Raw genomic sequence first — 27,765 nt, 5'->3', positions numbered from 1 at the left:
GGGTCCCGCAGGCAGAGCTGGAATCAACTTCCACTCTGCCTCTTGCAAGCTGTGTGACCCTGGGCACAATTTCTCCTTCCTCTGGAAACCTCTGTTTTCTTCGATTTGGAGCAGGGTGGTCACACTGACCTTGCAGAGTTCTGAGAATCAGAGACAGAACATAAAAGGCCTGGAAAACATTCTCCAAAAAGAAGCTGCAACATGTGTGGACAATGGGCTTTTCATGCCTCTCTTACTCTCTGTTGACCTGGTGCAAGAAACATGCTCTGGTGCTGGCTGTGAGGGAGGAAAGAGGATAGACATAGACACTCCTGTGTCTCAAACATGCTTCTTTATTACCCTGTTATGACTCTGTCTTCCCTGGGGCAGGACCCCAGCCTGCCTCCATTTGCAAACAGACACAGTGGCATGTGGAGACAACAGTGTGTCCCAGTGACTTTTCTTTACTCCCCAGCTGTGGGCAGTACTCAGTGGAAGGGTGATATTATGACACTGATACTGCTATTTTGAAACCTGGAGGAGGGAAAGGTGCAAAAATCTATCACCAGCAACAGAAGGTGCAGCCTGTGTTGGTGGCGGTAATTTTGTCCATCAAATGAATATGTGTGAAAACATTTCCTCCTTCGGCCCTACAGGTCAGGATGGCGGCAGTGGAGCACCATCATTCCTCAGGGTTGCCCTACTGGCCCTACCTCATGGCTGAAACTTTAAGAAAAAGGATGGGCCACAAGCCAACTCCTCCACCTCAGTGTGATCTGAGAGGTCAACCACATCCATCAGTTAAAGGGTGTCTGAGACTGCTGACTCTTTCTCGACTACAGTGTCTACTAGGACCTCAACCACATTCAACAACTGATGATTTTCTGAGAAGAGAGACACCTCAAGACGAGTGTGCCCTGGGACCTGAACCACTTCCTCGAGCTGATGATTTTCCGAGACTCAAGACACCTCCCGAGGGTCTTTTCATACCAATTTCCCCTTTTCCAGTTGATGATTCTCTGAGCCTCAAGACACCTCCCGAGTGTCTTCTGGTACCCCTTCCACCTTCTCCAGTTGATGATTTTCTGAGACCACAAACACCTCCCGTCCAGTGTCACCTGAGACCTGTACCATTTCATCAAGCTGATATCAGGAGACTCAAGAAACCTCCTGACTGTTTTTTCACACCCCTTCCACCTTCTCCAGTTGATGATTCTCTGAGCCTGAAGACACCTCCCGAGTGTCTTGTGGTACCTCTTCCACCTTCTGCAGTTGATGATTTTCTCACACCAAAAACACCTCAACTACAGTGTCACCTGAGACCTGTACCGTTTCATCGAGCTGATGATATTAGGAGACTCAAGAAACCTCCTGACTGTTTTTTCACACCCCTTCCACCTTCTCCAGTTGATGATTCTCTGAGGCTGCAGACACCTCCCGAGTGTCTTCTGGTACCCCTTCCACCTTCTCCAGTTGATGATTTTCTCACACCACAGGCACCTCCCATCGAGCGTCATCACCTGGGACCTGTAGCATTTCCTCAAGCTGAGGATTTTAGGAGACCCAAGGAACCTCCCGACTGTCTTTTCTTACCCCTTCCACCTTCTCCAGTTGATGATTTTCTCACATCAGAGGAACCTCCCATCAAGCGTTGTCGCCTGGGACCTGTAGCATTTCCTCGAGGTGATGATATCAGGAGACTCAAGAAACCTCCTGACTTTTTTTTTGCACCCCTTGCACCTTCTCCAGTTGATGATTCTCTGAGCCTGAAGACACCTCCCGAGTGTCTTCTGGTACCCCTTCCACCTTCTCCAGTTGATGATTTTCTCACACCACCAGCACCTCCCATCAAGCGTCATCACCTGGGACCTGTAGCATTTCCTCGAGCTGAGGATTTTAGGAGACCCAAGGAACCTCCCGACTGTTTTTTCTTACCCCTTCCACCTTCTCCAGTTGACGATTTTCTCACATCAGAGGAACCTCCCATCAAGCGTTGTCGCCTGGGACCTGTAGCATTTCCTCGAGCTGATGATATCAGGAGACTCAAGAAACCTCCTGACTGTTTTTTCGCACCCCTTCCTTCTCCAGTTGATGATTCTCTGAGCCTGAAGCCACCTCACCAGTGTCTTCTGGTACCCCTTCCACCTTCTCCAGTTGATGATTTTCTCACACCACCAGCACCTCCCATCAAGCGTCGTCACCTGGGACCTGTAGCATTTCCTCAAGCTGATGATTTTAGGAGACCCAAGGAACCTCCCGACTGTTTTTTCTTACCCCTTCCACCTTCTCCAGTTGACGATTTTCTCACATCACAGGAACCTCCCATCAAGCGTTGTCGCCTGGGACCTGTAGCATTTCCTCGAGCTGATGATATCAGGAGACTCAAGAAACCTCCTGACTGTTTTTCTGCACCCCTTCCACCTTCTCCAGTTGATGATTCTCTGAGCCTGAAGAAACCTCCCAAGTGTCTTGTGGTACCTCTTCCACCTTCTGCAGTTGATGATTTTCTCACACCAAAAACACCTCAACTACAGTGTCACCTGAGACCTGTACCATTTCATCGAGCTGATATTAGGAGACTCAAGAAACCTCCTGACTGTTTTTTTGCACCCCTTCCACCTTCTCCAGTTGATGATTCTCTGAGGCTGCAGACACCTCCCGAGTGTCTTCTGGTACCCCTTCCACCTTCTCCAGTTGATGATTTTCTCACACCACAGGCACCTCCCATTGAGCGTCGCCTGGGACCTGTAGCATTTCCTCGAGCTGATGATTTTAGGAGACCCAAGGAACCTCCCGAGTGTTTTTTCGCACCCCTTCCACCTTCTGCAGTTGATGATTCTCTGAGCCTGAAGACACCTCCCGAGTGTCTTCTGGTACCTGTTCCACCTTCTCCAGTTGATGATTTTCTGAGACCACAAACACCTCCCGTCCAGTGTCACCTGAGACCTGTACCATTTCATCGAGCTGATGATATCAGGAGACTCAAGAAACCTCCTGACTGTTTTGACCGTTTTTTGTTTTGTTTTCTTTTGTGTTTGTTTTTTGTTTTATTTTTATTGTGTTGGAGGAAGGCGTCTGTTATGTTGTTGATTCTATTTATTCATCATTTTTGCAATACATAAATTCATTTAAGTATTGATTGTGCACCTATCATATGATAAGCATTTTTTCATCACTCCCCCACTCCCAGAACCCTAAGCTTTTCTCACTGTTAGAACTGCTAGTTTATTTGTATTTCAGTCACTTTGACTATAAACTCCTTGAGTGTAGGTGCTTAGATTTTTTTCACTGCTTAGCCCCCAATGCCTGTATAGAGTAAGCTCTTTTTTTTTTTTTTTTTTGTACCAAATGCCCAATGGCCAATTTATTCTGTTTCAATAACAACTAGGCATCATTTTCAAAGGGCCATATACTGACAACAGACTGCCCAGAAATTATCTCCCTATGTAGGAAAACTACAGAAGACAAGTTCTTAGACTTTTAATGCCCATTACAGTAGCCATTAATGACAGGTGACTACCGAGCCTTGAAATGCGATAGTCCAAATTGAGATGTGCTATAAGCTTAAATTACACACCACATGTCAAAGCCATAAGACCAAAAACTGTAAAATAGTCTAGTAATTTAATATTTATTATATATTGAAATGATATTTGGTATTTTAGATATATTGAGTTAAATAAAAGTTAAATTCACCTGTTTGGTTTTTTATTTTTAAAATGTGAATTCCAGAAAATTTTTTTTTTTTATGAAGTATTTATTGATCATTCTTGGGTGTTTCTTGGAGAGGGGGATTCTCCATGGGGCTGGGTCGGTTCTGGGGTCTCTGGGGGCACTGAGTCGGTTCTGGGTTCTCCTTGGAGGCTGAGTCGGTTGTGGGATCTCCTTGGGGGCTGGGTCGGTTCTGGGATCCCTGGGGGTGCTGAGTCGGTTCTGGGTTCTCCTTGGAGGCTGGGTCGGTTCTGGATTCTCCTTGGGGGCTGGATGGATCCTGGATTCTCCATGGGGGCTGGGTCGGTTCTGGGATCTCTGGGGGCGCTGAATCGGTTCTAGGTTCTCCTTGGAGGCTGGGTCGGTTCTGGATTCTCCTTGGGGGCTGGATGGATCCTGGATTCTCCATGGGGGCTGGGTCGGTTCTGGATTCTCCTTGGGGCTTGAACAGTTGCTTCTTTTTACCTGTGTTCTCACTCTGTGCCTTAAACCAACTTAACCATCAAAGAAAACAAATCGTATGTGTTTCCTACCCTGGGTCTTCTTAATTGTTTGTGGAATTCTGGAAAATTCATGAGCAAGGCTGTTCTCTCTAATTTAGTGGTTCAGAAACTGATTTTAGGCTTTCCATCTCCTTGACATCGAAAACTTGCCAAACTTTAACTTCTGTGATCTTTGATTCACTGCTTAAAACAGGTCCTGGGCATCAGGTTTAGATCTGCTGCTGAAATGGAAAATCCTGTCTCAGACACAGCGGTGACTGCGATGCTGCAGACAATTCTCATTGGGATCCACCTTATGATTCTCATTTGGGTCTAATAGCCTTTTTTTTTTCAGTTCCTTGTTATTAAGTTGCGGTTTGAATGGGCATGTGGGTAATCTGTGTGTGTGCGTGTACATGTGTGTGCGTGTACATGTGTGTGCGTGTACGTGTGTGTGCGAGGGGGTTCACGCGGGCGGATGTCAGGCCAGCACACAGCAATGGAAGGGCTGCCTGCTGGTCTCTGGAGCTGTTCTGAGGCTTCAGAGCGTCTCTTCCACTGCCGCCCTCCAGGGGCTCCCTCGCAGGGAGCAGAAGGCAAGGGCTGCCTGGGCTGCCATGGGCCATGGCTGAGACTGAGAAGACTTTCAAGGATGGTAAGTAAAGCGGGTGGGCACGGGGTAGGTGGGCACGGGTGAGCTGAGAGCCAGCAGCCCAGGCATCCCTGAAGTTCAGTCCATTCTGTCTTCAGATTTGGATTCACTCCCCATAGTTTAGAAACAATGCTGTTTGAGGTTAAAAACAAAACAAACAAATAAAAAGCCTGATTTTCAATTCTCAGAATGAATGAGAAGAGTGCCCGGTGGAGAATGGACTGTTTTTTCTTAAGTGAATAGCTCAAGGGGAACATCCAGGTGCCGGCCTTCGGGGGTCTCTGCGCCACTGGAGCGGGGGCTGTTGGGCCTGCGGAGATGCTGCGAGTTGGTGTCTGAGGGTGGGTGTGGGTTCCCACCACCACGAGTACTACCATTTCTATCAGCAGTTGGAGAAGTCCGTTCACCTGTGGAGCAGATTCTCGAGTATTGGAGGAAACACTGGAAGCATCGACTGTCTGAATGTGGATTCCTCTTCTGTTTATCACTGCTAAGTGAGATGCAATTAGGAATGAGATATCTTCACCCCATTGAGTCTGGGAGGGTCGATGAGCGGTCACATCAGTGAGCAGGCCAGGTGGTGAGGCGTGTTACCTGCGTGTTACCCAGAAAAATAAAGCAGGGCAGATGCAGGTAAGGGCCAGTTATTCGACATTGTGTAGTCGAGGAAATCTCCCTCTCAGGTGTCCACAGGGAGAAGCAACACAGATCGCTGGGGACAGAGCATTCCTGCAGAGGGAATTCCTGCAGAGAGCAGGACAGAGCATTCCTACAGAGGGAATGTGCAAAGGCCCCGGGAAGGGAGAGATCTGTCCTGCTGAAGGGAAAGCAAGAAGGCAGAGGGTTGGAGCCAGGAGGCCTGGAGCTGCTGGGTAAGGCCTGAGCACCCGGGCTCCTGTGTGCACGATGGGGCTTTGTGATTTGTGCCAAGGGGGACAGGAGGACAGTCCAGGGTTTTGGCAGAGGAGTGACACGGCTCCTTGTAAATCTTCACAGGACCAGGATAACGTCACAACAGGTAGTTAATTCACCACCACACATTTATAGTCTGAGGCCCTTGGACTGTATGAGCTACAACAATGACAGATAATCCAGGTGAGTGCCTCATGAACCCCTGCTGCCCCAGCTCCCACCCATGGCATTTAAGCCAAGAAGCCCCATTGGTCCTCAGGGGCTCTCCAGCCCCTGCCCTCCTTCCTCCTGCCCGGACCAGCCCATCTGTCACATGGGGCTCTCTAGCCACCTGCCTCTCTTCCTCTCTGGAGGCTGCATGGAGCTGCTTGTCTTTGTAGCTGAACACTCAGGCCCCTACTTGGTCATCCAGCCAGTCATGGTGGGAGAGGCAAGAGGGGAGTCTGAGATGATGAGGGGTCAGTGATGCTGTCTTCCGGTCCATGGCTCATTAGAGATACCCTGTAATTTGCAGTGTTCTTTCTCCAGGAAGAACAGAGCCCCTCTAATTGCATGTGCTTTTATTGAAGCCTGAAAAATGCAGGCAGAGTGATAAGAGAGTGAAACTGTGGTCGCACTTTCCTGGCCTCCCTTCAAATATGTAAAGGGTCCTAAGGCGAGCCCTGGCCGGGGGGTCCTGAGCCCATGGCTTCTCCCTCGGTGCCTTTCACAGGTGGTCCAGGGCAAACGCTTGGTGCCCATTCAATTAAAATAGCGAAGGAGATGAGCTACAGCTTCTGCAAGGACGGTGTGGGGCTGTAGCCTCTGGGGCCTTAGTTAGAACCACATGAAAACACGAATGCTGGGGAGTAAAATTGCAGGAAATGAACGCAGGAACAGACACGGCTCGGATGTAGCAGAGGTGGGATCGGGAGTGATTTCGTTCCAATTCCCCGATGCTGCTTTCATAGCTGTTGGGGTTGAGTTTGAGGTATTGTAGTTGAACCTGTGTTGTAAGGGCGGAAGGCCTCATCAGCCCAGTGACTGCAAAGCCACGCGGGAGCCTCCCCAGTCAGAGGTGGCCTTGGAGGGCAGCTCGCTGTTCTCACTCAGTCCTGATTCTCGGCTCTCTCCTGACCCCCCAAGGTTTCTTCAATCAATTTGAAAGGGGCAAATAGGAAGCTCTGAAGGACAAGGCCCCACAAAGACCCCACACCCTGCAAATCCCCCAGGGGCTGCTCAGGGAGGGCACAGAGAGACCCCCAGGAATCAGCCCAGCCTCTGTGCCTGGGTCCTGGACCTGGGTGGGCGAGTCCACGTGCCCGGAGCCAGAACCTGCCCCAGCCCTTCACAGAGCCACATCTCAGGGGACCATTCCAGGTGGGCTGACAGTTTCCAGCTGCAGCGCCTTAAAGCCCAGGCTGTGGGCAGATGGTCCTTACCTCGGAGGTAGGCATGAGTCGAGAGGCAGGACCTTGTGGGATGACAGCTCTGGACCCTGAGTTGGAGTGTGCACCGCTCCCAGCTGAGTACCTACTGGTCACACGTTGAGCCCCCACAGCCTCCCTTCAGCCCTCTTCACAGGAAACAGGAAGGTGGTGTGCGCCAGGGAGGGGAGCTGACTTGAACAGGGCATTTCAAACTGCCAGTCACAAGCGGGGCCAAGGTTTAACAAATGACTCAGGAAAAAACGGGGTTGGGGGAGGGCGTGAGACACTCCTAGGTGGGAGGAGGTGCAGGCAGCACTCCCTGCGTTCACACTCACCATGGCTTCGCGACAGGGATGCACTCTGAGAAATACATGGCTGGGTGATTTTGCTGTGCGGGCCTCATGGTGACTTACACATGCCTGGATGGCCGGGCCTCCTGTGTGCAGGCTCCTGTACCAAATACCACAGGCGACTGCAACACAGTGGTGTATGTGTGTCCAAACACAACTAACCCGGGAGAGGACAGTAAGAATATGGCGCTACAATCCTATGAGACCACCCTGCTTGACCAAAACATTGTTATATGGTGCGTGACTGTATTTCCACCATATCAAAACATTGTTATGTGGTGCGTGACTGTATTTCCACCATAGAACAGATGTCAGCGACCCCAGAGCATGGGTTCGTGTAATTTTATAAACTCGATAAGCCCATCGAATTGAATTTTTAGTAATGGCTCTGTTTAACAACCAGCTTGCAAAATTCCTGAACACGTAATGCTTGGTCGTCCTGAGCTGGCACCTTCAGCACATGCGCACATGCTCACACACGTCCTCACACACACACACACATACAAGCACACACACGTGCACACAGCAGCTGCTCACGGCATCTACTTGAGGGGCCTGACACTCATTTAGAAGCTGAGTACACGAGGTTAGTCTAGGAAGCTAAAACAGAATGTAAAACATCAAGATGCTGCCTGTCTAGTCAGGATAAACATCGTTTATACGTTGGGACACATTTGACTCCTTTCACACCTGGTGCTGGTTGGCTTGGAGAGCAGTGGGGCGCCAGCCGGCTCCTCTGACAGCCACGCCTCCTGGAGGGTGGAGAGAGCCTGGTCTGCAGAAAGCCTGCTTGCTTCCTGAGGGGCACAGACACAGGTGGCCTGAGAGGGAGAAGGTTCTGGAACAGGGGGCCCAGAGGAAAGCCTGCAGTAGGAGCCAGGGTCATGGCGCCCAGCAGCTGCCCTCGCCCTGGCTCCTCCTGTTCCAGGCCAAGCCACCCATCTCGGAGCCGCCGTAAGTCCTCCTGCAATCAAACCGCGAGGCAGCGCCATGCCCACAAGAACCTGAGGTTTCTCCCAGCCTCGACCTTCCTCTCATGACAACAAGGCACCAATTTCCACGAAGGGCTCTGCGCTCAGGGCAGGGCTGGTAAACATGAGGTCACGCCCTTCCTGTGAGGGAGGTTCCAGTTCCCACAGCAGAGGCCTCGGGCAGGTGGGGGCTGCGGCAAGAGCAGGACAGGGCCAGGGAGCTGGTGTCCACTCCCACATAGTCCTCTTGCTTTAAACGGTTCTCTTGAGATAATTGCAGATTCACACACAGTCGTAAGGAATAATGCAGGGAGTGCCTGTTCCCTTTGCCCAGTTCCCCCCACAGCAGCATCTTGCAAAGCAAGGAGTGGTCACCGATGGGATCCAGTGCCTGAGGGGGGATGGCACCAGCTGCACATACACTGGGTGTGAGCATGTGTGTCAGTATGGGTATGTGTGTGTCAGTGTATGTGTATGGGTGTGCATGTGAGTCTGTCAGTGCGTCTGTGTATATGTGGGTGTGTGTGTGTCTGTATGTGGGGGTGCGTGTGAGTGTGTGAGAGTATCAGTGTGTCTACGTGTATGTGTGCATGTTGGTATGCATGTGTGTGTGTATCAGTGTGTGTGCATGTGGGTGTGCATGTGAGTGTATCAGTGTGTCTGTATGTATGCATATGGGTATGCTTGTGTGTGTGTCTGTGTGCATGTGGGTGTCTGTGTGTGTGTATCAGTGTGTCTGTGTGCATGTGTGCATGTGGGTGTGAGTATGAGTGTGTGCGAGGAGCGTGAATGTGTGTGAAGGAGGGAGTGCATGAGTGTGTGCATGTGTGTGTGCTTGTGTGTGTGAGGGACCGGGAGTGTGTGTGAGAGGGACTGTGTGAGCATATGTGTATGTACGAGGGTGTGCATGTGGGTGTGAGTGTATGAGGGAGGGGAGGGTTGTGAGCATGTATGAGTATGCTTATGTGTGAGTGTGTGAGGAAGTGTGTGTATGTGTGCATGAGTGAGGGGAGTGTGTGTGCATGTGTGTGAGTGCATGTGGGTGGGTGTGTGTGAGGAAGTGTGTGTGTGAGTGAGGATGTGTGTGAGCATGTGCACATGAGTGTGCTTGCATGTGTGAGTGAGGGAGGGTTGTGTGTGCTTGTGTGTGTGAATGGAGGGTGTGTGCATGTGAGGGAGTGTGTGTGTGTGAATGAGGGAGTGTGTGAGCATGTGTGCGTGTGTGCTTACATGTGTGAGGGAGTGTGTGTGTGCACGTGTGTGTGTGTGATGGAGTGTGCACTTGTGAGTGTGTTTAGTTGTGGGCAGTTGTGTCCCATGTGAGTGTGTGTGCATGTGTGTGAGAGGGAGTGTGTGCACATGTGTGTGTGAGGGACGAGCTGGGCAGTTGTGTCCCGTGTGTGTGTGAGGGAGTGTGTGTGTGAGTGTGTCTAGAGCTGGGCAGTTGTGCCCTGTGTGCAGATCCCTGTGCAGATGCCGGACATTTCCATCCCACGAGCATCTCTCCTGCTCCTTTTCCAGCCACAGCCACCTCCCACCCCCTCCCTGGCCCCTGACCCCTGACCGCTGACACCCGCTGATCTGCTTTCCGTTTCTGTGACTTTGTCAGCTTGAGATTGTCTCCCTTCACTCGGCCCAGTTCCCCTGAGGCTCACCTGCAACACTGTGCACCCGCTTGCTTGCTGCTTTTCATGCAGTTCACCCTTTACCTGCTGAAGGACAGCTTGAAAGTTGCCTCCAGTTTTCTGCTATTACAAATGAATCTGCAGTGAACATTTGTGTTTTTTATGCATCACGTATTTTGAAGGGCATTTTCCTCACTCTCCTAATCCACAGCCTTCCTTGTGGGTGGGAGGCTGAGCCTGGGCAGACTGCGGGGGCTCCCTGGGGGCGGCACCCACACTTCGGCTTCTCTTCTGTGTTCCTGGTGTGGTTTATGTCCGTACAAGGGTTAGATCTGCAAATCCACCAGGGGCCCGACACAGTGTGCAGTGCCGGGAGGATGGCAGAGAGGAAAAATGCCTGCCAGTGCTCTCGGGAAAAATAACCACGAGAAAAGCTACCTCTAGCCGACTGTTTCTTATCTGCCAGACACAGGACACACAGCACACGCAGCTCGGTCCCAGCACAGGCCTGCAGGCGGGCACTGCTGCCAGCCCCATTTTACAGACGAAGAAACTGGGAGACAATCTGGGGAGGTGAGTTAGCTTCACAGGAAGCTAGTTGAAGAAATAAAAGTAATTGACGCGGTAGCTCACAACTCCTAAGTGTAATGAAAGCAGCCGCGGTCGTTGTCTCAGTCAAGGTGCCAGGGATTTGTGGGCTGACTGGCATTCATCAGCGCCCACGGCTTCTGCGGGGGGGCGTGAGCGTCTCCCTCTGCTCTCCCGCCCTGCCCTGCACAACCTGGTGGTGAATTTCCTGCCCCGCCTGCTGCTCCACCCCTCCCTGAAGCCGGGAGGTTGGCAACTGAGCTTGTGAGGCTCAAGGGTACCTAGGACGGGCCACTCGGAGGGGAGGGCAGCTCTCCTCGGCCATCACAGCCAGAAAGTGGGCTTTGAGTGTTCCGTGCGGTGCCACCACCGTGTCTACACCCACCTCCACCGTGTCTACACCCACCTCCACCGTGTCTACACCCACCTCCACCGTGCGGTGCTGCTACCGTGTCTACACCCACCTCCACCGTGCGGTGCTGCCACCGTGTCTACACCCACCGCCACCGTGTCTACACCCAATGCCACCGTGTCTACACCCACCTCCACTGTGTGGTGCTGCCACCGTGTCTACACCCACCACCACCGTGTCTACACCCAATGCCACCGTGTCTACACCCACCTCCACTGTGTCTACACCCACTGCCACCATGTCTACACCCACCTCCACTGTGCGGTGCTGCCACCGTGTCTACACCCACCGCCACCGTGTCTACACCCACCTCCACCGTGTCTACACCCACTGCCACCGTGTCTACATCCACTGCCACCATGTGTACACCCACTGCCACCGTGCAGTGCTGCTACTGTGTCTACACCCACGGCCACCATGTGTACACCCACCGCCGTGTCTACACCCACCGCCACCGTGCTGTCCGCTTCGTGACTCGGGGGTCTAGGCTGCTTCTTTCCTCTCTCTCTGTGTTTCGAGAAGATGAGAACGAGACCATGATGCTCCGTAGTAAGGCCCACCTGGGCCTCCGACTGTAGTTGATAAGCCCAGCAGAGCATTGGGTCTCCTGTCCATCAACAACACAGACCACCAGGCCTCGGCATCCACAGGAACCTTGGTGTGGACCTGTCTGCTTCTCTCAGTTGTGTGGCTCAACTAATATTTGAGAAACACTCTTCGGTGGCTATTTATTCATCTCTCTAGATTCTCCAAATGTGTTCTCCTGCAGCTCATCAGGTCACTAGAAAGCTATTTTCTTTGACTTCTAAGTGCCTACATAAATTTTATGCGAGAGTTATGATTTAATGTTATATTTTTACTACATTCATTCAACAAATATTCATTGAGCATTTACCATGTTCTAGGCCCTGTAGTGAGTGTCATTTGAGATTTAAAACATCCTCCCCTAACTTGTCCAATATTCCTTTTGAAAAGAATTCCCTAAAAAATTTCTTGTATTGCCTTATGGGCTAAAGTACTGTCTTTCTTGAAAGTCTGACATGCTTCCTTTTATTAGATAATGTGACTTGTGTAAGATTCATATTTCCATATTTCCCTTTTCAACTTGGCTATCAGGAAGCTCAGTGTGGAGCTTTATGTTCAGCTGTTCTCACCTTAGATGTGTCAACAAGTCCACTAAAAAAAGTTTCTTTTAAAAGGAAATAGACGGGCTGGGCACGGTGGCTCACACCTGTAACCCCAGCACTTTGGGAGGCTGAGGCGGGTGGATCACCTGAAGTCAGGAGTTCGAGACCATCCTCAACATGGAGAAACCCTGTCTCTACTAAAAATACAAAATTAGCCGGGCGTGGTGGTGCATGCCTGTAATCCCAGCTACTTGGGAGGCTGAGGCAGGAGAACTGCTTGAATCTGGGAGGCGGAGGTTGCGGTAAGTGCCGAGATTGCGCCATTGCACTCCAGCCTGGGCAACAAGAGCGAAACTCCGTCTCAAAAAAAGAAAAAAAAAAAAAAAAAAAGGGAAAGAGACGTTATTCCAGCAAGCAGTTTGCAAACTGGGAGATGCTGCCTTTGGAACAAAACAAAAGTGCGTTCCAGAGACGAAAGGTGGGATTGTCTTCCACAAGGGAATCCCTGCCCAGGATCTCATTCTGGGCTTTATGCAGGTAAGGGAGGCAGACTTGCTTCGTTCTGTTTGGTAGAGCCTGGTAGCAGTCTATTGGTTTGGTCCAGAGGGCAAATTGGGATTTTTCTGGCCTCGGTTGATTCCGGCAGCATGAATAGACAGCTATGAAAGTTCCAACACTTCCAGGAACGCAGAGCTGGCATGTGACTGCTAGTCAGCAAAGGGTCGCGTGCCTCCATTTGGAATTCAGGCCCAATGAGCCCCTTGGGATGCACCTGGCAGGATGGGCTCTTTCAGATTCAGATACCTGATTCCACCATTCTTCCTTCAGTTCTTACTTTGAACCCTCCAAAAATTATTCTGTTGTGTACTGGTCATTTATGTGGCTTCAAATCCTTTGAAAGTAGATTGTTCAGATATGATCTAATAATGCTGTTTTGGAAATGAATGAATGTCCACTTGTCAATGGATTGATACGTGAACAGAAGAGTATATCAAAGACAGCAAAGTGTAACACCAAGGTCATTAAAAGAATAAATTATAGAGATTTTCTATTGGGTCATCGTCTGTTCCTTTCATCTCTCAATATTTTGTTTCCTGGCTCTTATTATCACAGCTCTAAGGGACAACTTTCTAATTTAGAAAACGAATGACCAAATGCATCATTTAGAACACAAATGTGAGAAGGCCGGTGCTTGGGCAGCTCTGTGGCGCTGTGTTTTGTTGAGGGAGCCCTGGATGTATGCTTAGCCCCTGTGCTTCTCAGAGGGCCGGAGGCCGCACATACAGATACCTTGCTCCGATGTGCCTGGATAAGCACTGAGAGTGGGTTTTAGGGACCGACTGGGGAGAGATGCACATGGGGTCTGAGTCGACCATCTGTGGGGCACTCTGGTTGTGCCCAGCATCCATTTGTGCAGCACAAACTTTTTCTCTGGGACTGTCCACCCCCCAAGTTCTTGTGGTATCGTAAAGAGGACCACAGTTTCAAGATGTAGGAGTGAAATGGACTGAGGCTAACCCAGTGAAGTTTGTGGCTGGGTTAAGGAGTGAGTCAGGGAGATGCGTGTTTTCTCCTTCATGACTGGGAGAGGAGTGCCCATTTGCCAGGAGGAGAGGGTGACTGTGCACCTCAGCCACCGGCAGGAGCACCAGAGAAGCCCTGCTCCAGCCCTGCTGATGTCTGGGCCTGGGCCACCAGCCGGTGCAGGGAGCCTGGACCCCAGGAGTGCCTTTTCCAATCCTGACAGACAGCTGCTTAATGTGGGACATTGCTTTATTTTACAAGTTGAAAAGGCCATCCTAGCAGCACAGAGCACCTCCCAGGTGCTAAACCCTGTATCATGATTGAATGCGCCCATGTCAATGAATTCTAATATCTAACTCTACATTCTGCCTCCCCTGAATCCAATGTTCTTTGGCTCTAGTTCTGCATTTACCCCTGGCTCATGCTGGTACATGCATTTGGGTCCTGAAGCTCCTTGGCCAACTGTCTCTTCCTCAGTTTTTAGCCTCAGCACTTCTCCAGCTTAATGATGCTGACCTGGAGGAGCTGAGCTGGAGGTGGGTGGCAGGCATGTCGCCTTGCAGAGGTCTCTGCAGTGTCTTCAAGCACAGAAACAGCATTTGTCCTTAACAGAGAGAAATGTGACACCTCTTCAGGCCCAGAAGATTTAGAGGAATCTGGGATTCAAGATTTTTGAGTGCATTCATTCAGCTGGCCCCATTGCAAGCCTCAGGGCCTCTCTTCTTCCCGGTCAGGGTCCAGAGCTTGGAACAGCACCTTCCGAGGCCGAGCACCCAGACCTAGAACAGCACCTTCTGAGGCCGAGCACCTGCCCTGGAAGAGCACATTTCATGGCCGAGCACCTGCCCTGGAACAGCACATTCCGTGGCCGAGCACCCAGCCCTGGAACAGCACATTCCGTGGCCGAGCACCCAGCCCTGGAACAGCACCTTCCATGACCGAGCACCTGGCCTTCTCTGGAGCTCTGTCTTCTACGCGGTTAAGTCCTGGCCCTGATCCAGTTTTTTGGTTTTCCTCTGGTCACAGGAGATGAGTGTCTTATGTGGCACTGAGGAGGCCCGTTAATGTGCCACCCTTGTTTCAGGTGGTGATCTTTTCATTATCTTGCCCTCAACACGAGCCACCTGATTCCATAGTCCATGTATCTGAGACTTTCCCAAACTCTCCAGCACCCAAGATCCTGCCACTGCCAGTGCGTTTCCTTCCAAGGGGCTCCCGTCCCGGCTGCCACTGCTGCAGCCTGGAGATTCACTCCTGACCCCAGCTGTCCCCTAGAAACAAACACCAAACGAGATCTGCGTTGAGTTTATCAGCAGGCCTGTGAGGGCGGAGGGATGGCAGAGAAGCAGCTTTGTGGCTGGGCTACCACACAGGACTCCGCTGGTCCTCGGAGAAACACAGGAGCCGGCTTGCTTCCAGTGGCCCCAAACGGGAGTACAGTCTCCGTTATAAAGCAGGGGTGTGGATGGCGTCCACAGCACCCACTGCAGACGCCACCCAGGGCCAGCGCTAGGCACAGAGGCTCTGGGTTGGAAGAGCCAGGGGTGCCACCTTAACCTCCTGTTCGGCCCCGGTAAGCACCAGGCATGCAAGGGCTGAGGACAAGAGAGGCCCCTGTGGTTGCAGGCTCCCAGCAGTCAGGGGAAGAAAGGCCATTCATTCTTTCAACGCATGGAACTGCTTTTTAGGAGGTGAAGATAAGCAGTGGAAAAAAATAGGCCTCTATCTTCATGAAGCTCCTGTTCCTCTCTATGCAGTGTGTGTGTGTTTGTGTATGTTCACGTAGGTGTGTGCATGTATGTTTAGTGTGTATGTCTGTGCATGCGTATGGGTAGTATATGTGTGTGGTGTCTGTGTTGTGTGTATATAAGTGTGAATGTGTATATATGTATATGTGGTGTGTGTATGTGTGGTGTATGTATGTAGGGTGTGTGTATGTGTGTGTATATGTATGTGTGTACATGTGTGTAGTGTGTGTGTGGTGTCTATGTGTATGTATATGTATATGTAGTATATGTGTGGTGTATGTATGTGTGTATATATGTGTAGGGTGTGTGTGTGGCGCTGGGTGCAATGAAGTTTTGCAACATAGAGGAGGGAGTGTAGAGTCTCAGTTCATACACACACCTACATGAACACACACACACAAACATACTCCTCAGAGAGGAGGTCAGGGAGGAGGCGAATTCGAGACAGAAGAAAGGGAGGCGAGGATGGTACCTGCCCATGCTGGGGTGTGCAGGGGGACTGGGGTGGGGAGACCTGCCCATGCCGGGGTCTGCAGGGGGACTGGGTGGGGGGACCTGCCCATGCCGGGGTCTACAGGGGAACTGGATGGGGAGACCTGCCCATGCCGGGGTCTACAGGGGGACTGGGTGGGGGGACCTGCCCATGCCGGGGTCTGCAGGGGAACTGGATGGGGAGACCTGCCCATGCCGGGGTCTACAGGGGGACTGGGTGGGGAGACCTGCCCATGCCGGGGTCTGCAGGGGAACTGCGGGGGGACCTGCTCATGCCAGGGTCTGAAGGGGGACTGGGGTGGGGACCTGCCCATGCCGGGGTCTGCAGGAGGACTGGGGGACCTGCCCATGCCGGGGGTCTGGGGTGGGGGGCTGTGTGTGCGTGCATGTGTCCCCGCCCCCCGCGTGCGTCTGCAGCAGGTGTCTTCGGATCGCATCTCAGGAGCTGGAGCTGGGCGCGGGATTCCTCCCTGCCAGATCGTTGTACGTGAACTTCTCTTTGCAAAGTTCGTACCCGAGTGAATCGCTCAGCCTCGCTCAGCCCCGCTCAGCGGGCCCGGGCCGAGCCGGCGACCTCCCTTCGTCTCTTCCGCCAGGCAGCCCGCGGAGGTCCCTTCCGCTCAGCGGCCAATCCGCGGGGCGGGGGCGGGGGCGGGGGCGGGGGCCGAGGCCTCGGGGGAAGCCGAAACCTGCGCCCCTCGGGTCTCTGCCGCCCGCCAGCGCCGTCCCTGCCAACCCCGCCACTGCAGGGCCCGGGCCAGTTGGGAGCAGGGGCCGGGCCGCGGGCGGAGCCTCCCGGTCCGCGCACTCGCCCTCGGCCAACTGGCGGTCTTGCAGGCGGGCGGACCCTCGGCCGCGCTCGGGGCTCCGGCGCCGCCACTCCTCCTGCTCGGCCCGAGCTGCCCGGGCTCGGCGCGCGCTTCGGGGCGAGGCCCGGCGGGCGCGGACGCGCAGCATGGTGGCGGAGGACGAGGGGCTCCGGGTCTTCCAGAGCGTGAAGATCAAGATCGGTGAGTGTCCGCCGGCAGCGACGCGTCCGACCCCCCGGCCCGACCCTGTCCTCTCCCGCGCCCGCCTCTCCTCCCCAGATCCTTGCTGGGGACCCCGGCGGAGACGCCTTCCAGGCGCGGCGCGCTCCCCGGAGAACGGCTGGTCCGGCGCCGCGGCCCCTCCCCAGCTCCCCCCCTCCTCGGGGCTCGGACTGGGTCGAGTCGGCTCCGGGGGAACGCGGCTCCCTGCGCCTCCTCTGCGCCCGGAGCGGCCCCGGTCCCTGGTAGCGGCGGAGGAGGTGGGGTCCCTGCGCCGAGGGACGTCTGTCCGCGTGTGCGCCCCCGCGTGTGCGCCCGAGCGTGTACCCCGCGTGTTTGCAGGAGTGCGCGCGCCTGAGGCTGTCTGGGCGCCTGCACTTCAGGTGTCAAATCCACTGACGTCGGGGTCTCGGCATCTCCCTTTCTCCGCTGCGCCCAGAAACTTCCTTTCCGGGGAATGTGGAGGCTCCTTCACGCCTCTCCCCAGGGGCGTGAGGCCCGGGCGCGCTGCTGCTGCCGTGCGCGCGCGTCTGTGCCTGTGTGCGCGCGTTTGTGTGTGCCTGTGTGTGTCCATGTGTGGGTGGGTGTGTGTGCGCGTGCGTTTGTGGGTGCATGTGTGGGTGCGTATTTGTGTGTGAATGCATGTGTGCGCGCGTGTGTATTTGTGTGTGTGTGTGTGTGCGCGCGCGCGCGTTCGTGTGTGTGCATGTGTGCACACGTGTGTGTGTGTGCATGTGTGCGTGTGTGCTGGTGGGGCGTTCTGGCTGAGGGCTCCCGCGGGGCGGGGAGACCCCGGACCCATGGGCACCAAGTCCCCTTCCACTGAGAAGTGGCGGGCGAGCTGGTGGTGGCCAGGGCCTGCGAGGCTGCGGTTTTTCTCTGGGCTTCAGCAGCTTCTGAAGTGGGCTCCGGGAGGCGTTTCCGGAGAGGAGGCTGTTTCTGGGCTTCTGGTTTATCTGGAGGGATCTGCTTTTCCCTGGTTGTTTTATCTTGGGAGAGTGATGTGGAAGTCCTCCCCCTCCCCCAGAGCAAGACCGTTTCCTGGAGTGACTGTTGCATATTCATGCCATGAGTGTGCTGGACCACAGCGCGGTTCAGGCTGGAGAGGCTTCCAGGGCCTGCAGTGTCGCGGTCCCCACGGTCCTTCTCCCCCACTGAGCCGCACTTCGCAGCCGGCCTCTTCCCGTGTGAAGAGGCCTCCGGGAACGGGCTGAGTGTCAGTTGTTGATGACATTTGATGCTGCCGGAGGCATTCCAGCTCCCCTAAACCAGCGGGCTGTTTCCTGTCGGCTTTATTTTGGTTTGCGGATCATCGCTGAGACACTGTCTTGATATTTGGCCCAGAAGCGCTGCAGCTAGGATGTGGCGGCACTTCCGCTTTGAGTAGTCCAGAGAGGAGGGATTTCTTCTGTTAATGTAGTTTAAATCTGCTGTCACTTTTATACAAGAGAGCCAGAGTTGGCGCTCCCTGAAGTGTCTGAGGTCGCCTTGCCTGGGTGGGGAAAGGTCGCGGCCCGTGGGGGTCAGTTTGCCGCTCTTTCCTTCAGCCAAGGCTGCTTGGTTCAGCGAGCGAGTCCGAGAGGTGTGAGAAGCACTGGGTTTCCTCAGTCACGGCGGCAGGAGGGCTGGAGGTGGGTGCCCCTGTGGGGCAGTGCGAGGTCTCCAGGCAGCAGGCAGAGGTGGCCTGGGGCTTTGCGGCTCGCGGGTGGGGGGCCCACAGCCGGCACAGCGTGGTCGCTGTGTACTCCAGGAAGGGCTACGATTCAGTCTACGGCAGGACTTTACAGAAGGCATGGGAAGTAGAGCAGGAGGGCGAGGGAAGACCAGAGTCTCAGACCAGACACTCAGACCCTGAGTGTCCCAGAAGGCAGCTTCACCAGCCTGCGGGCACTAGGCCCCACTTCCGACAGGCGTGGGGGTCAGGCACCCCTGGAGGATCCCTCCGAGACAAGGAGGTTTGGAGATGCCACCACTGGGTCAGGCTCTGTGCTCCACTTTAAACAAGCCAGTGAAACCCTGGCTCAGCTGAGGCTAAGGCTGCTAATCCTACGTGGGGCCTGGATATTATCTGAACCTTTGACCCTCCCAGGGGCAGCAGCAGTGAGGACCGGTAGAGAGGTTCAAATGCCAGCTGCCCAACTCTCTGGATGTGGCTGCAGTGAGAAGTCCCCGTTTCCTCTCCCCCCCATAGGTCACCTGTGGGGCCGGCTGCCTGAGGGCTATCTGTGCCCCAAGTAGCTGGGGAGACAGGGCACCTCCTGCATTTGAGTGGAGATGCAGTCTGGGCTGGAGACCCCGAGGGTGACCTGTGGGTGCGCTGGTTTGGGGTTAGTCTCATGTAACTGTGCTGCTGGCCTGATACCCCGGGGCTCCAGCGGAAAGCCCATCTGTAGAAGCGAAGTAGAGGATGACCCTGAGCGGCGCTGGTGCCAGGGGGCCACTGAGCTCCTCAGGCTCTTTCTTTAATCCACATTCATGGCCAACCTTGGCTTTGACTTGCCCTGCCTGAGTCCCTGGTCTTGAAGGTGCAGACAAGACGGTGCCCCTGTGGTTGATTTGAGGGCCCCTCGCCGTCATTCACATCTGAGCCTTGTCTCCAGGAATGCTGGATTTGCACATGAGTCTGCCAGTGACTTGCTGCATGACCCAGGGCCGGTGTCTTCCCCTTCATAACCTCATTTTTCCGTTTGCAAAAGGCAGTCAATTATTGTCTACTATATCCTGTGGGAATGTACAAGGCAGTGTTGTTCAGGGTTAAGTTAACACCTTGCCCCCTCACTCCCAGAACAAGAATTGTCCCTAAAGTTCTACCATAAGCAATTCTGCTACTACTCTTACTAAGAAAAAAAGGCAGCACATTTTTGGGGGCATTGGGAGCTTTTTTTTAAGGTACAGGGGCATTGGCCATTTAAATTCTTAAATAGCTTTGAAATGTGTGGTGGTGTGTGGCCTCATTCAAACGTTGAAATTGGGAAAAATGGAAAGAATCTCTTCCTCCTTCCCCTTCCTCTTTCTTTGTCCTTCCAGCTCTTGCAGGTGAGGTAATAAGAGGAGAGCACCACGTAGAAGTGAGGTGCTTTGATGGTAACAATTTGGAGTCTTTGTCTTGAAGAATCTGGCTTTCTGCATTTCAGTTTTGTGGAATCATTTTGGATATGTCCTTCTGTACACTTAAACATCTTAAACACTGTGTCTTTGGAAACAGTCATTAACCTTTCACAGTAGAGTCTGTGTATCATGCATGACTGAGCCACACTTCCTATGTGATCGCTGCTTTGAGGAAGCCGGTGCTTCTGACTTTCCATGAGTCAGGGACCCACAGGGAGGGCACTTCCGCCACGGCCACGGCGTTGTTTTGGGGCCCCCACCCCCAAGGCGTGTAGTGCCTCCTCCCCTCGCAGTGATGTCTTCCGTTTCCACAATACTTACTGCTTGTTTTTAAATGCGGCACCTTATCTTGATACATGTGTTCAATAAAGAGCAATACATAAGGTGTTTCTCTCAATCTGTTAAAAAAAAAAAAAAAAAAGCCAGCCCTGCGATCCAGGGTGGGAAAGGCTCTTGCACTGCTGTGCCCCTACCGTCGAGCCGGAGGCAGTCAGCGTCCTGGGAATGCCGTCCATGGGAGGCCGGGCCTGCCTTGTGCTCCCCGCTGGGGCTTCCTGTGGCTCTCTGGTCGCTCCCTTCTTTCTCCTCTGGGCGCAGTGCCTGTGGCTCCACTGGGCTCTTGCTCCCTTCCTGTGAGGCTGGAGCTTGTCCATGAAGAAGACCCACGGCCGGTCTGGCCCAACATTGAACCGCTGGTGCCTGCAGGCCTGTGGGGCAGTGAGGGCCAGGGGCTGCCGGCCTCCAGCCCCAGCTATCCCTCTCCTGATCACAAACAGAATCCCACCTGAAGCAGGAGGAGGTGGCACCGGGTGAGAATAGGGAGAATGACAAGTGGGGTGCCTGGAGGGTCCCCTGGACTGTGCCTCCCTGGCCCCAGCTCCTGGGCTAGAAGGTCAGGGCTCCGGCCCGGCTCTGCTAGAAGTGGCAGCTGACACTCTCAGCCTGATGGACTCCCTAACGGGAGGTGGAGGCCGCTGGTCATAGGGCTGTTACAGGCATCAAATTAGGTGATGGTCTGTTTAATAAGTGAAAGTAGCAACAGTGTCTTCACAGGGCTAGGGCTCACTCAGGTAAGAGAAGTGTTTTGTGAATGTGAGGGAGGGATACTGGCCATGCTGTGGCTTTCCCCATGTCTGTCTGACAGTGTAAGGAGGGGCTGTGTGGCCACACATGGGCCTTGGCATCAGAGATTCTAGATTCCCCTAATGCGAAAATTAACTTGGATATTTTATTAACTGAGCTCAGCTAAGCTGCCTGTGCTATTTTTAAGCCCTGAGGACGAAGGTGCAGGGCTTGGCTGCACCTGGGAAACAGCAGGGGCTCCGGCAGGGGCAGGTTCAGCCTGGGGCCCGGGCCTTGCCTGGAAAGGGGAGTGGGTTTCCTGTGCGTGTGTGGGTGTGGAGGCGGGATGCAGATGCTAAGGGGGTCGTTTCCATGTATTATCTCATTTTGTCTAAATTCTCGAAACTCCACGGCATTGAGGTGGAGAAAGGGAGACCCACGGACTTATCTGGGCCCAAGCCGCCCAGCTCCATGGGCTCCTGGGATCCGAGTTCTTCTCCTCACCACTTAGTATTGTCCATTAAGTTTTTTTTCTTTGAGACTGGGCCTCACTATGTTGCCCAGGCTGGTCTCCAACTCTCCAACTCCAGGACTCAAGGGATCTTCCTGCTTCAACTTCCTGAGTAGCTGGGACACAGGTGCTCACCACTGCAGCCTGCCTGTCAGTTTAGAGAGCTGTTTCTTCTCTGTGATCTTGGATTTGAATGGGGGGAATCATGGAGAGTTGGAGAACAGAGAGACTTGTTGGTGACTTTAGGGACATGAGGCAGGCAGTGTTCAGGCAGGGAAGGAAGGAAGGGGCTGCTGGTCTGTGTGGGTGGACAGTGGCCTGGGAGGCCCAAGACACAGGGTGTGCTGGGAAGACAGTTTGGAGATGCAGAGGTGATCCTTTAAGCAGGGCCACAGCCACCCATCCAGCCTTCAGGCGTGTGAGCAAATGGTGCCTGGCAGGTGGACTCAGCCAGGGTGCTGGACTGGAGGGCAGAGTGTGGACCCCGGAGGCAGCCCTGGGGGTGTCATTCCTGGAAGGGAATCTAGCATTGGTGGAAAACACTTTGATTTGCTTCTTTGGAGCTAATGGAAGCAAATGAGGCATTTGGAGCTAATGAGCGTGTGAACCGCACAGGTACAGAGTGGATGAACAGCGTCTACCTGAGGCTGTGGCACCGTGTTTGCAGGTGGCGCGTCATGTTTTAAACATAGACGTGTATGTATTTAGAAAGGAGATGGACGTATTGGCTGGAAACAGCCACAAGCAAAGTGGTGGCTGCTAAGGTTTTGAAAGTGAGGGCTGCTGAGTGATGGTGGGAGGGGCTTGGTGAGGAGGAGAGCTCCTGGGGGCCCTCGGAGGAGAGGCGGACGTAGCGAACCCACTTGGAATCAGACACCTGAGACTGCGTGCTGGCCACGTTTCTTGACAATTCTTTGATTTTAGATGACCCCTAACCTCTCTCTGCCTTGGTTTCCTGGTTTGTGAAAGTGGAGGCCAAGGCCTTCTTTTGCAGAGATTAATGGGACTTAGATGCACGCAGGCACTTCCCCTGCTCAGATCTTCATAGATGGGAGGTATTATTCTAGCAGAATTTGAAGCTACCTATTCGTCTGTAATGAATTGGACTTCTATGTAAGCAAATATATAAATTGAAAAAGAGCTACACTTTAATAAGTAGGAGGGTGGTGAGATCCAGGAGAGCTCACACTCTGGAGAGGTGGCTTTTGTTTTTGGTTTTGGCTGTCATCTGGGTGTCTGGGAGGGATGGCTTTGAACTTGCTCCTGAAGAGAGAGGTGGCTTTGGTTTTGGCTGTCATCTTGGAGGGGGTCTGGGAGGGGTAGCTTTGAACTTGCCCCTGAAGAGAGAGTGAGGTCTCAGGAAGGGAAGGAATCATTTGGGTTGGGCTGGTGTTATGAGATGCAAGGCCTGGCCTTTGAGGGGCCCAGATAATTTAGCTGGAGGGGCCAGTGGGACGTGTGGATGGGCCTCTGGCCGATGGGTTGACAGAAGGGGCCACATGGGGTCCCATGGGGATGCGGTGTCACACCCCACAGGTGACGGTACCTCTGGAGGGTGCAAGGTTGGACAGCAGGTGCCGGTACCTCTGGAGGGTGCAAGGTTGGACAGCAGGTGCTGGTATCTCTGGAGGGTGCGAGGTTGGACAGCAGGTGCTGGTACCTCTGGAGGGTGCGAAGTTGGACAGCAGTTGTGGAACTGTGGTGGGGGGTCGGGGAGGCAGTTCACTGAGCACATCTCGTCTTACCCAGCCGCAGGTCAGAGCAGGGATCTGTGTTCACACAGGAAAGGAGGGGCTTGCCGTGCAACCAGAGCTTCTAGCTTTGAACCGTAGGTGAAGGCGATGAACAGACACGTCTACTGCAGCAGCACCTGTGGCTAGTGGCTGAGTGAGCAAATAGCAAACAGTAGAAGCAATGTTGAGGAGTTGGGGTGTTCCCACCAATCTCCTGTCGAACTGTCACCCCGTCGTTGGAAGTGGGGCCTGGTGGGAAGTGACTGGATCTTGGGGGTGGATTTATATGAACAGCTCAGCGCCATCCCCTTGGTGCTGTTCTCACGATAGTGAGTGAGTTCTCGCGAGATCCGGTGGTTTAAAAGTGTGCGGCGGTACCTCCCACCTCGCGCTCTTGTCCCTGCTCTCGCCGTGTGAGACCCCTACTCCCCCTTCACCTTCTGCCATGACTGGAAGCTTCCCGAGGCCTCCCCAGAAGCAGATGCCTCCATACTTCCTGTACAGCCTGCAGCACCATGACCAATAAACCTCGTTTATTTTGAATTACCCAGTCTCAGGTGTTTCTTTATAGCAATGCAAGAACAGCCCAATGAGCAGTCGCCAACTGAAATGGTGATTATGTCATGTGCATCCACACGTGGGCTGCTCTGTGGCTTTCAAGGAACATATTAAGCCCAGGCCAAACCACATGACTCGCAGGAAGTTCCACGGCATAGGATTCGAAAGAAGCAAAATGAGAGCGTCCAACACCACCCCCTAGAAAAATGATAAACACAGATCAGATGAGTGTGCGCAGATCAGGGATAAGACCCACACAGCCTGCTAATTGCATTACCTGTGGGATGGCAGGAGTGCTGTGGTAGGAAGAGAGACAGGAATACGAGGCCTTCCGTAGCAGCAAGTATATGTCTATTATGCATCAATGTGCAACTATGTATACGGTGGGTGAGTGAGTGAAGAACAAAGGCGGAGCTTAGAAATCATCCCTTCACAGACTGCAAGAACGGTGTCGGCTGTGGAGGACGCCAAGGCCGAGAAAGAAAACAACTTGCCTTCATTCAAGACGATGTGCTGTGTGGGAAATGCGTGTGGACAGGTGAGGGAGTGGCTCCGTCAGGCCGCAGCGGGCATCCAGCAGTGACAGGCGGAGTGCAGTTGTGGCTGGCCCCTGAGAGGCCCCGGCCCCTGACAGGCCCCTGACAGGTTTTGGGGCTCCAGCCTTTGTGTCTAGGAGGCTCTGGCACAGGTAAAGGGGAACTGAGGGTTACGTCACCTGTGACAGATGGTTCAGGGTCTCTCTGGGTGTGACGCAGAGCCCAAAGTGAACAGTTACAAACGTTCAAGCTTTGCTGTAGATGCGAGTTTCAGAGTCACCAAGGTGCCCGGGAACCCCCTCATTGGGCCTGGATCCTCGGAAGTGAGTTTCCCCATGGGTTATTGGTCAAACGGCATCAGAGTGTCTGGGAGATTTTGTTTTTCTGTGAGTATTTTCTCAAAAATAGTGGTTCCTTGTTCTATGAGTGTCTGAAAATATTAGGTGTGTTTCTGCAGACAGGGTTGGATTCCTCAGGCTGTAGCTCTAGCCACCCTGAAATTTGGCATTCTTAGTTTTCGTTTTCAAATAAGCTTGAATCCCACATTTGGAACAATCACCCAAATTTAAGGCTCCGTTTTATTCCTTCTGGGGACAGTCAGTGCCCTGCTGGTATCACAACACAGCTAGTAACGGCTGCAGCGCTGACCCACGTGTCCTGGGTCCCGAGAGACACCGTGCCGGGCTCCTGGGGGCTGGGCCGGGGGCTGGGTCAGGAGACAGGAGCCACACTGGGGACAGAAACCGGTGCCTTGACCTGGAATTGATCGAGGAACGACTCTTGCACCTGTTCTTTCCTCTTTACATTGTTTCTTTTATGTTATCTGAATAATTTCCAACCTGTAAAGAATCATCCGTCTTGGCCCTGACTGCCCATAGGATAAAACTCCAGAGGTTGGTAAGGGGTCTGAGTCTTTCCTAGACACTGTGGGGATCCTTTTTCTGACCACTGACCAGACAGATGTCCGCTCAGGACATGCATGGGGGCTGTGGCTCCCAGCCCCGCATGGCCCAGCCCCTGGGTGCCTCCCTCACCCCAGGATAGGCCAGAGTCCTCAGCCCCTTGCTGAGAGTCACCCTCCCTGCTTGGTGCTCATGGCGTGCCCAGGGTAGGACGGAGGATTCTCTGAGATGCCTGACAAAGCTTAGGGGTGATTGTTATTGTGTCTTCCTGGAGTTTGGTTTTTGGACTTCGTCGTCTCCAAGCTGCAGCCTGGGTCTGAATTGGGCGTGATCGCCCAGGCCAGCTGTTCATGTGGCGTTGGAGCCAGTTCCCATTTCTGCGTTAGGTTTCATTCCTGGCCTTTTGCCTGCTTTGAGGGGCTGCACAGAGTAGCTGAGGGCCCGTGCATGTACCCCTAAATCTTCTCTTTAGCTGTGTTCCTTCTGAAGGAAAAGGTTTCACTCTTCTTTTCAGCTCTGGAGCTTTCTTGTTTTGGCTCCAAACCCTCGAGGTGCTGGAGCAGCTAGTTTGCCTTGATCTTGTCACTTCTGTGTTTTCTCTTCCCCAGAGCCATTGCTCTGGGAGCCTGAGGGCCAGCCTCAGCCCATGGCCGCTGCTGGGGCGGCTACCTTGGCGTCCAGTGGTGACTGTGCAGGACACGTGTTTCCTGCCCCCCTCCTCTGAGGCTCCAGGAGGAAAGTGCTGTCCCCAAAGCCATGCCGGCAGCAGGAGCATCTCCATGCCGGGCACGCACCGAAGCTGCATCCAGGGTGTAGGGACCCGGGAAGGTTGTCTTGTGGTGGTCTCTGATGACCACAGCCCAGGTGCCTTTGTGGCTCACGGAATCCCTTTCTAGGAGGCTGGGTGCTGCCGCGGCCTTTTCCTTCCTAGAGCACTTTCTCATGCAGCGTTGGCTGGGCCTGCTCAGCACTGTGGCAGCTATCACGGCAGCCAGTGGTCCTTGCTTTGGGCAGCAGTGAGACGCAGAGGCCTGGAGTCAGGGCTGGGGCCAACCTGCTGGAGACCCCCTTCCTAGCTGCGTCCCTCACTCAGGGCTGACCTGCCGGAGACCCCCTTCCTAGCTGCGTCCCTCACTCAGGGCTGACCAGCCGGAGACCCCCTTCCTAGCAGTGTCCCCCTCACTCAGGGCCGACCTGCCAGAGACCCCCTTCCTAGCTGCGTCCCTCACTCGGGGCCGACCTGCCAGAGACCCCCTTCCTAGCTGCGTCCCTCACTCGGGGCCGACCTGCCAGAGACCCCCTTCCTAGCTGCGTCCCTCACTCGGGGCCGACCTGCCGGAGACCCCCTTCCTAGCTGCGTCCCTCACTCGGGGCCGACCTGCCGGAGACCCCCTTCCTAGCTGCGTCCCTCACTCGGGGCCGACCTGCCGGAGACCCCCTTCCTAGCTGCGTCCCTCACTCGGGGCTGACCTGCCGGAGACCCCCTTCCTAGCTGCGTGCCTCACTCAGGGCCGACCTGCCGGAGACCCCCTTCCTAGCTGCGTCCCTCACTCGGGGCCGACCTGCCGGAGACCCCCTTCCTAGCTGCGTGCCTCACTCGGGGCTGACCTGCCGGAGACCCCCTTCCTAACTATGTTGCCCTGTGTGGAGGCCCCACTGGTTCTCCTGAATGCTGCGCCCTCTGCTTCCACGTCAGAACATTTCCCTCCAATGGGCAGGGGCAAACCCGCCTGCACCCCCAGGCCCAGGTGCTCCCAGATGCAGAGCAAGCCCACCCAGCAGGGGAAGGCACGGCTCGGGGGCAGGAAGGAGGCGGTGGAGCTGGGGGTGGTTCGGCCCCAAGCGCCCTGAGCCTCTGGGCGCCTACTTCATTCTGGCCCAGGCTGCATGGGGGTTTCCAAGGCTGGGGTCAGACTGGTGGACAGGGCCATTAGCAGAGATTCAGGAAGAGGAACCGGTTCTGGGAAAACCATCTGCGTGCAGAGCCCAGGGGACTGGCCATGCTGGACTCTCCTCCGAGGTCAGGGTGGGATCCTCCAACAGGGCTGGTTTTCCCATGGCCTTTGGGATGAGGGCTTTTCTGGGGAATTCCAGATCCCCCCAGTCTGTAGCTGCCAAGCTCAGCCTTCTCAGGAAGCCTTGCTGGCCGGGGGTGGGGCTGACTGCCAAGGGGCCCTGGAGGCTGGAGCAGCCTGGGGAAGGTCTGCCGCCGTGGCCTGCTGTGCAGTCTGGAAGGGACGCCTGGCCTCCCAGATCCTCTCCCTCCCCGACAACAAATGTCCAAGACTGACTGCTGAGATTCTGGGATTTGCGGTGGGCCCCACAGGCTGGACTCTTCATTAGTT

General features: G+C 54.2%; 3 protein-coding genes across 16 annotated transcripts in view; 2 read left to right on the top strand and 1 right to left on the bottom strand.

Annotated features, from left to right (window-relative positions):
• The window catches only part of LOC100452602 (ubiquitin carboxyl-terminal hydrolase 31), a 58,402-nt gene extending 54,724 nt beyond the window's left edge, over nt 1–3,678 (top strand). For all 7 annotated transcript variants that reach the window (XM_063717633.1, XM_054534769.2, XM_054534768.2 and 4 more), the window contains one exon: nt 636–3,678. In XM_063717633.1, the coding sequence (XP_063573703.1) occupies nt 636–3,101 (2,466 nt within the window). In that variant the 3' untranslated portion in view covers nt 3,102–3,678. The remainder of the gene's footprint in view (nt 1–635) is intronic.
• Nucleotides 1–27,765, bottom strand: part of LOC129050924 (ubiquitin carboxyl-terminal hydrolase 31-like) — a 363,751-nt gene that overhangs the window by 182,095 nt on the left and 153,891 nt on the right. The gene's annotated exons all lie outside the window — the stretch shown is intronic.
• LOC100935736 (ras GTPase-activating protein 3) overlaps nt 16,648–27,765 on the top strand; it is a 107,209-nt gene continuing 96,091 nt past the window's right edge. For both annotated transcript variants that reach the window (XM_063717192.1, XM_063717193.1), the window contains exon 1: nt 16,648–16,992. In XM_063717192.1, the coding sequence (XP_063573262.1) occupies nt 16,938–16,992 (55 nt within the window). In that variant the 5' untranslated portion in view covers nt 16,648–16,937. The remainder of the gene's footprint in view (nt 16,993–27,765) is intronic.

This window comes from Pongo abelii, chromosome 18 (genome assembly GCF_028885655.2).
Source record: "Pongo abelii isolate AG06213 chromosome 18, NHGRI_mPonAbe1-v2.0_pri, whole genome shotgun sequence".
Classification (NCBI taxonomy): domain Eukaryota; kingdom Metazoa; phylum Chordata; class Mammalia; order Primates; family Hominidae; genus Pongo; species Pongo abelii.
Note: the sequence above shows the minus strand (reverse complement) of the source record. Positions and strands in the feature narration are given on the sequence as shown.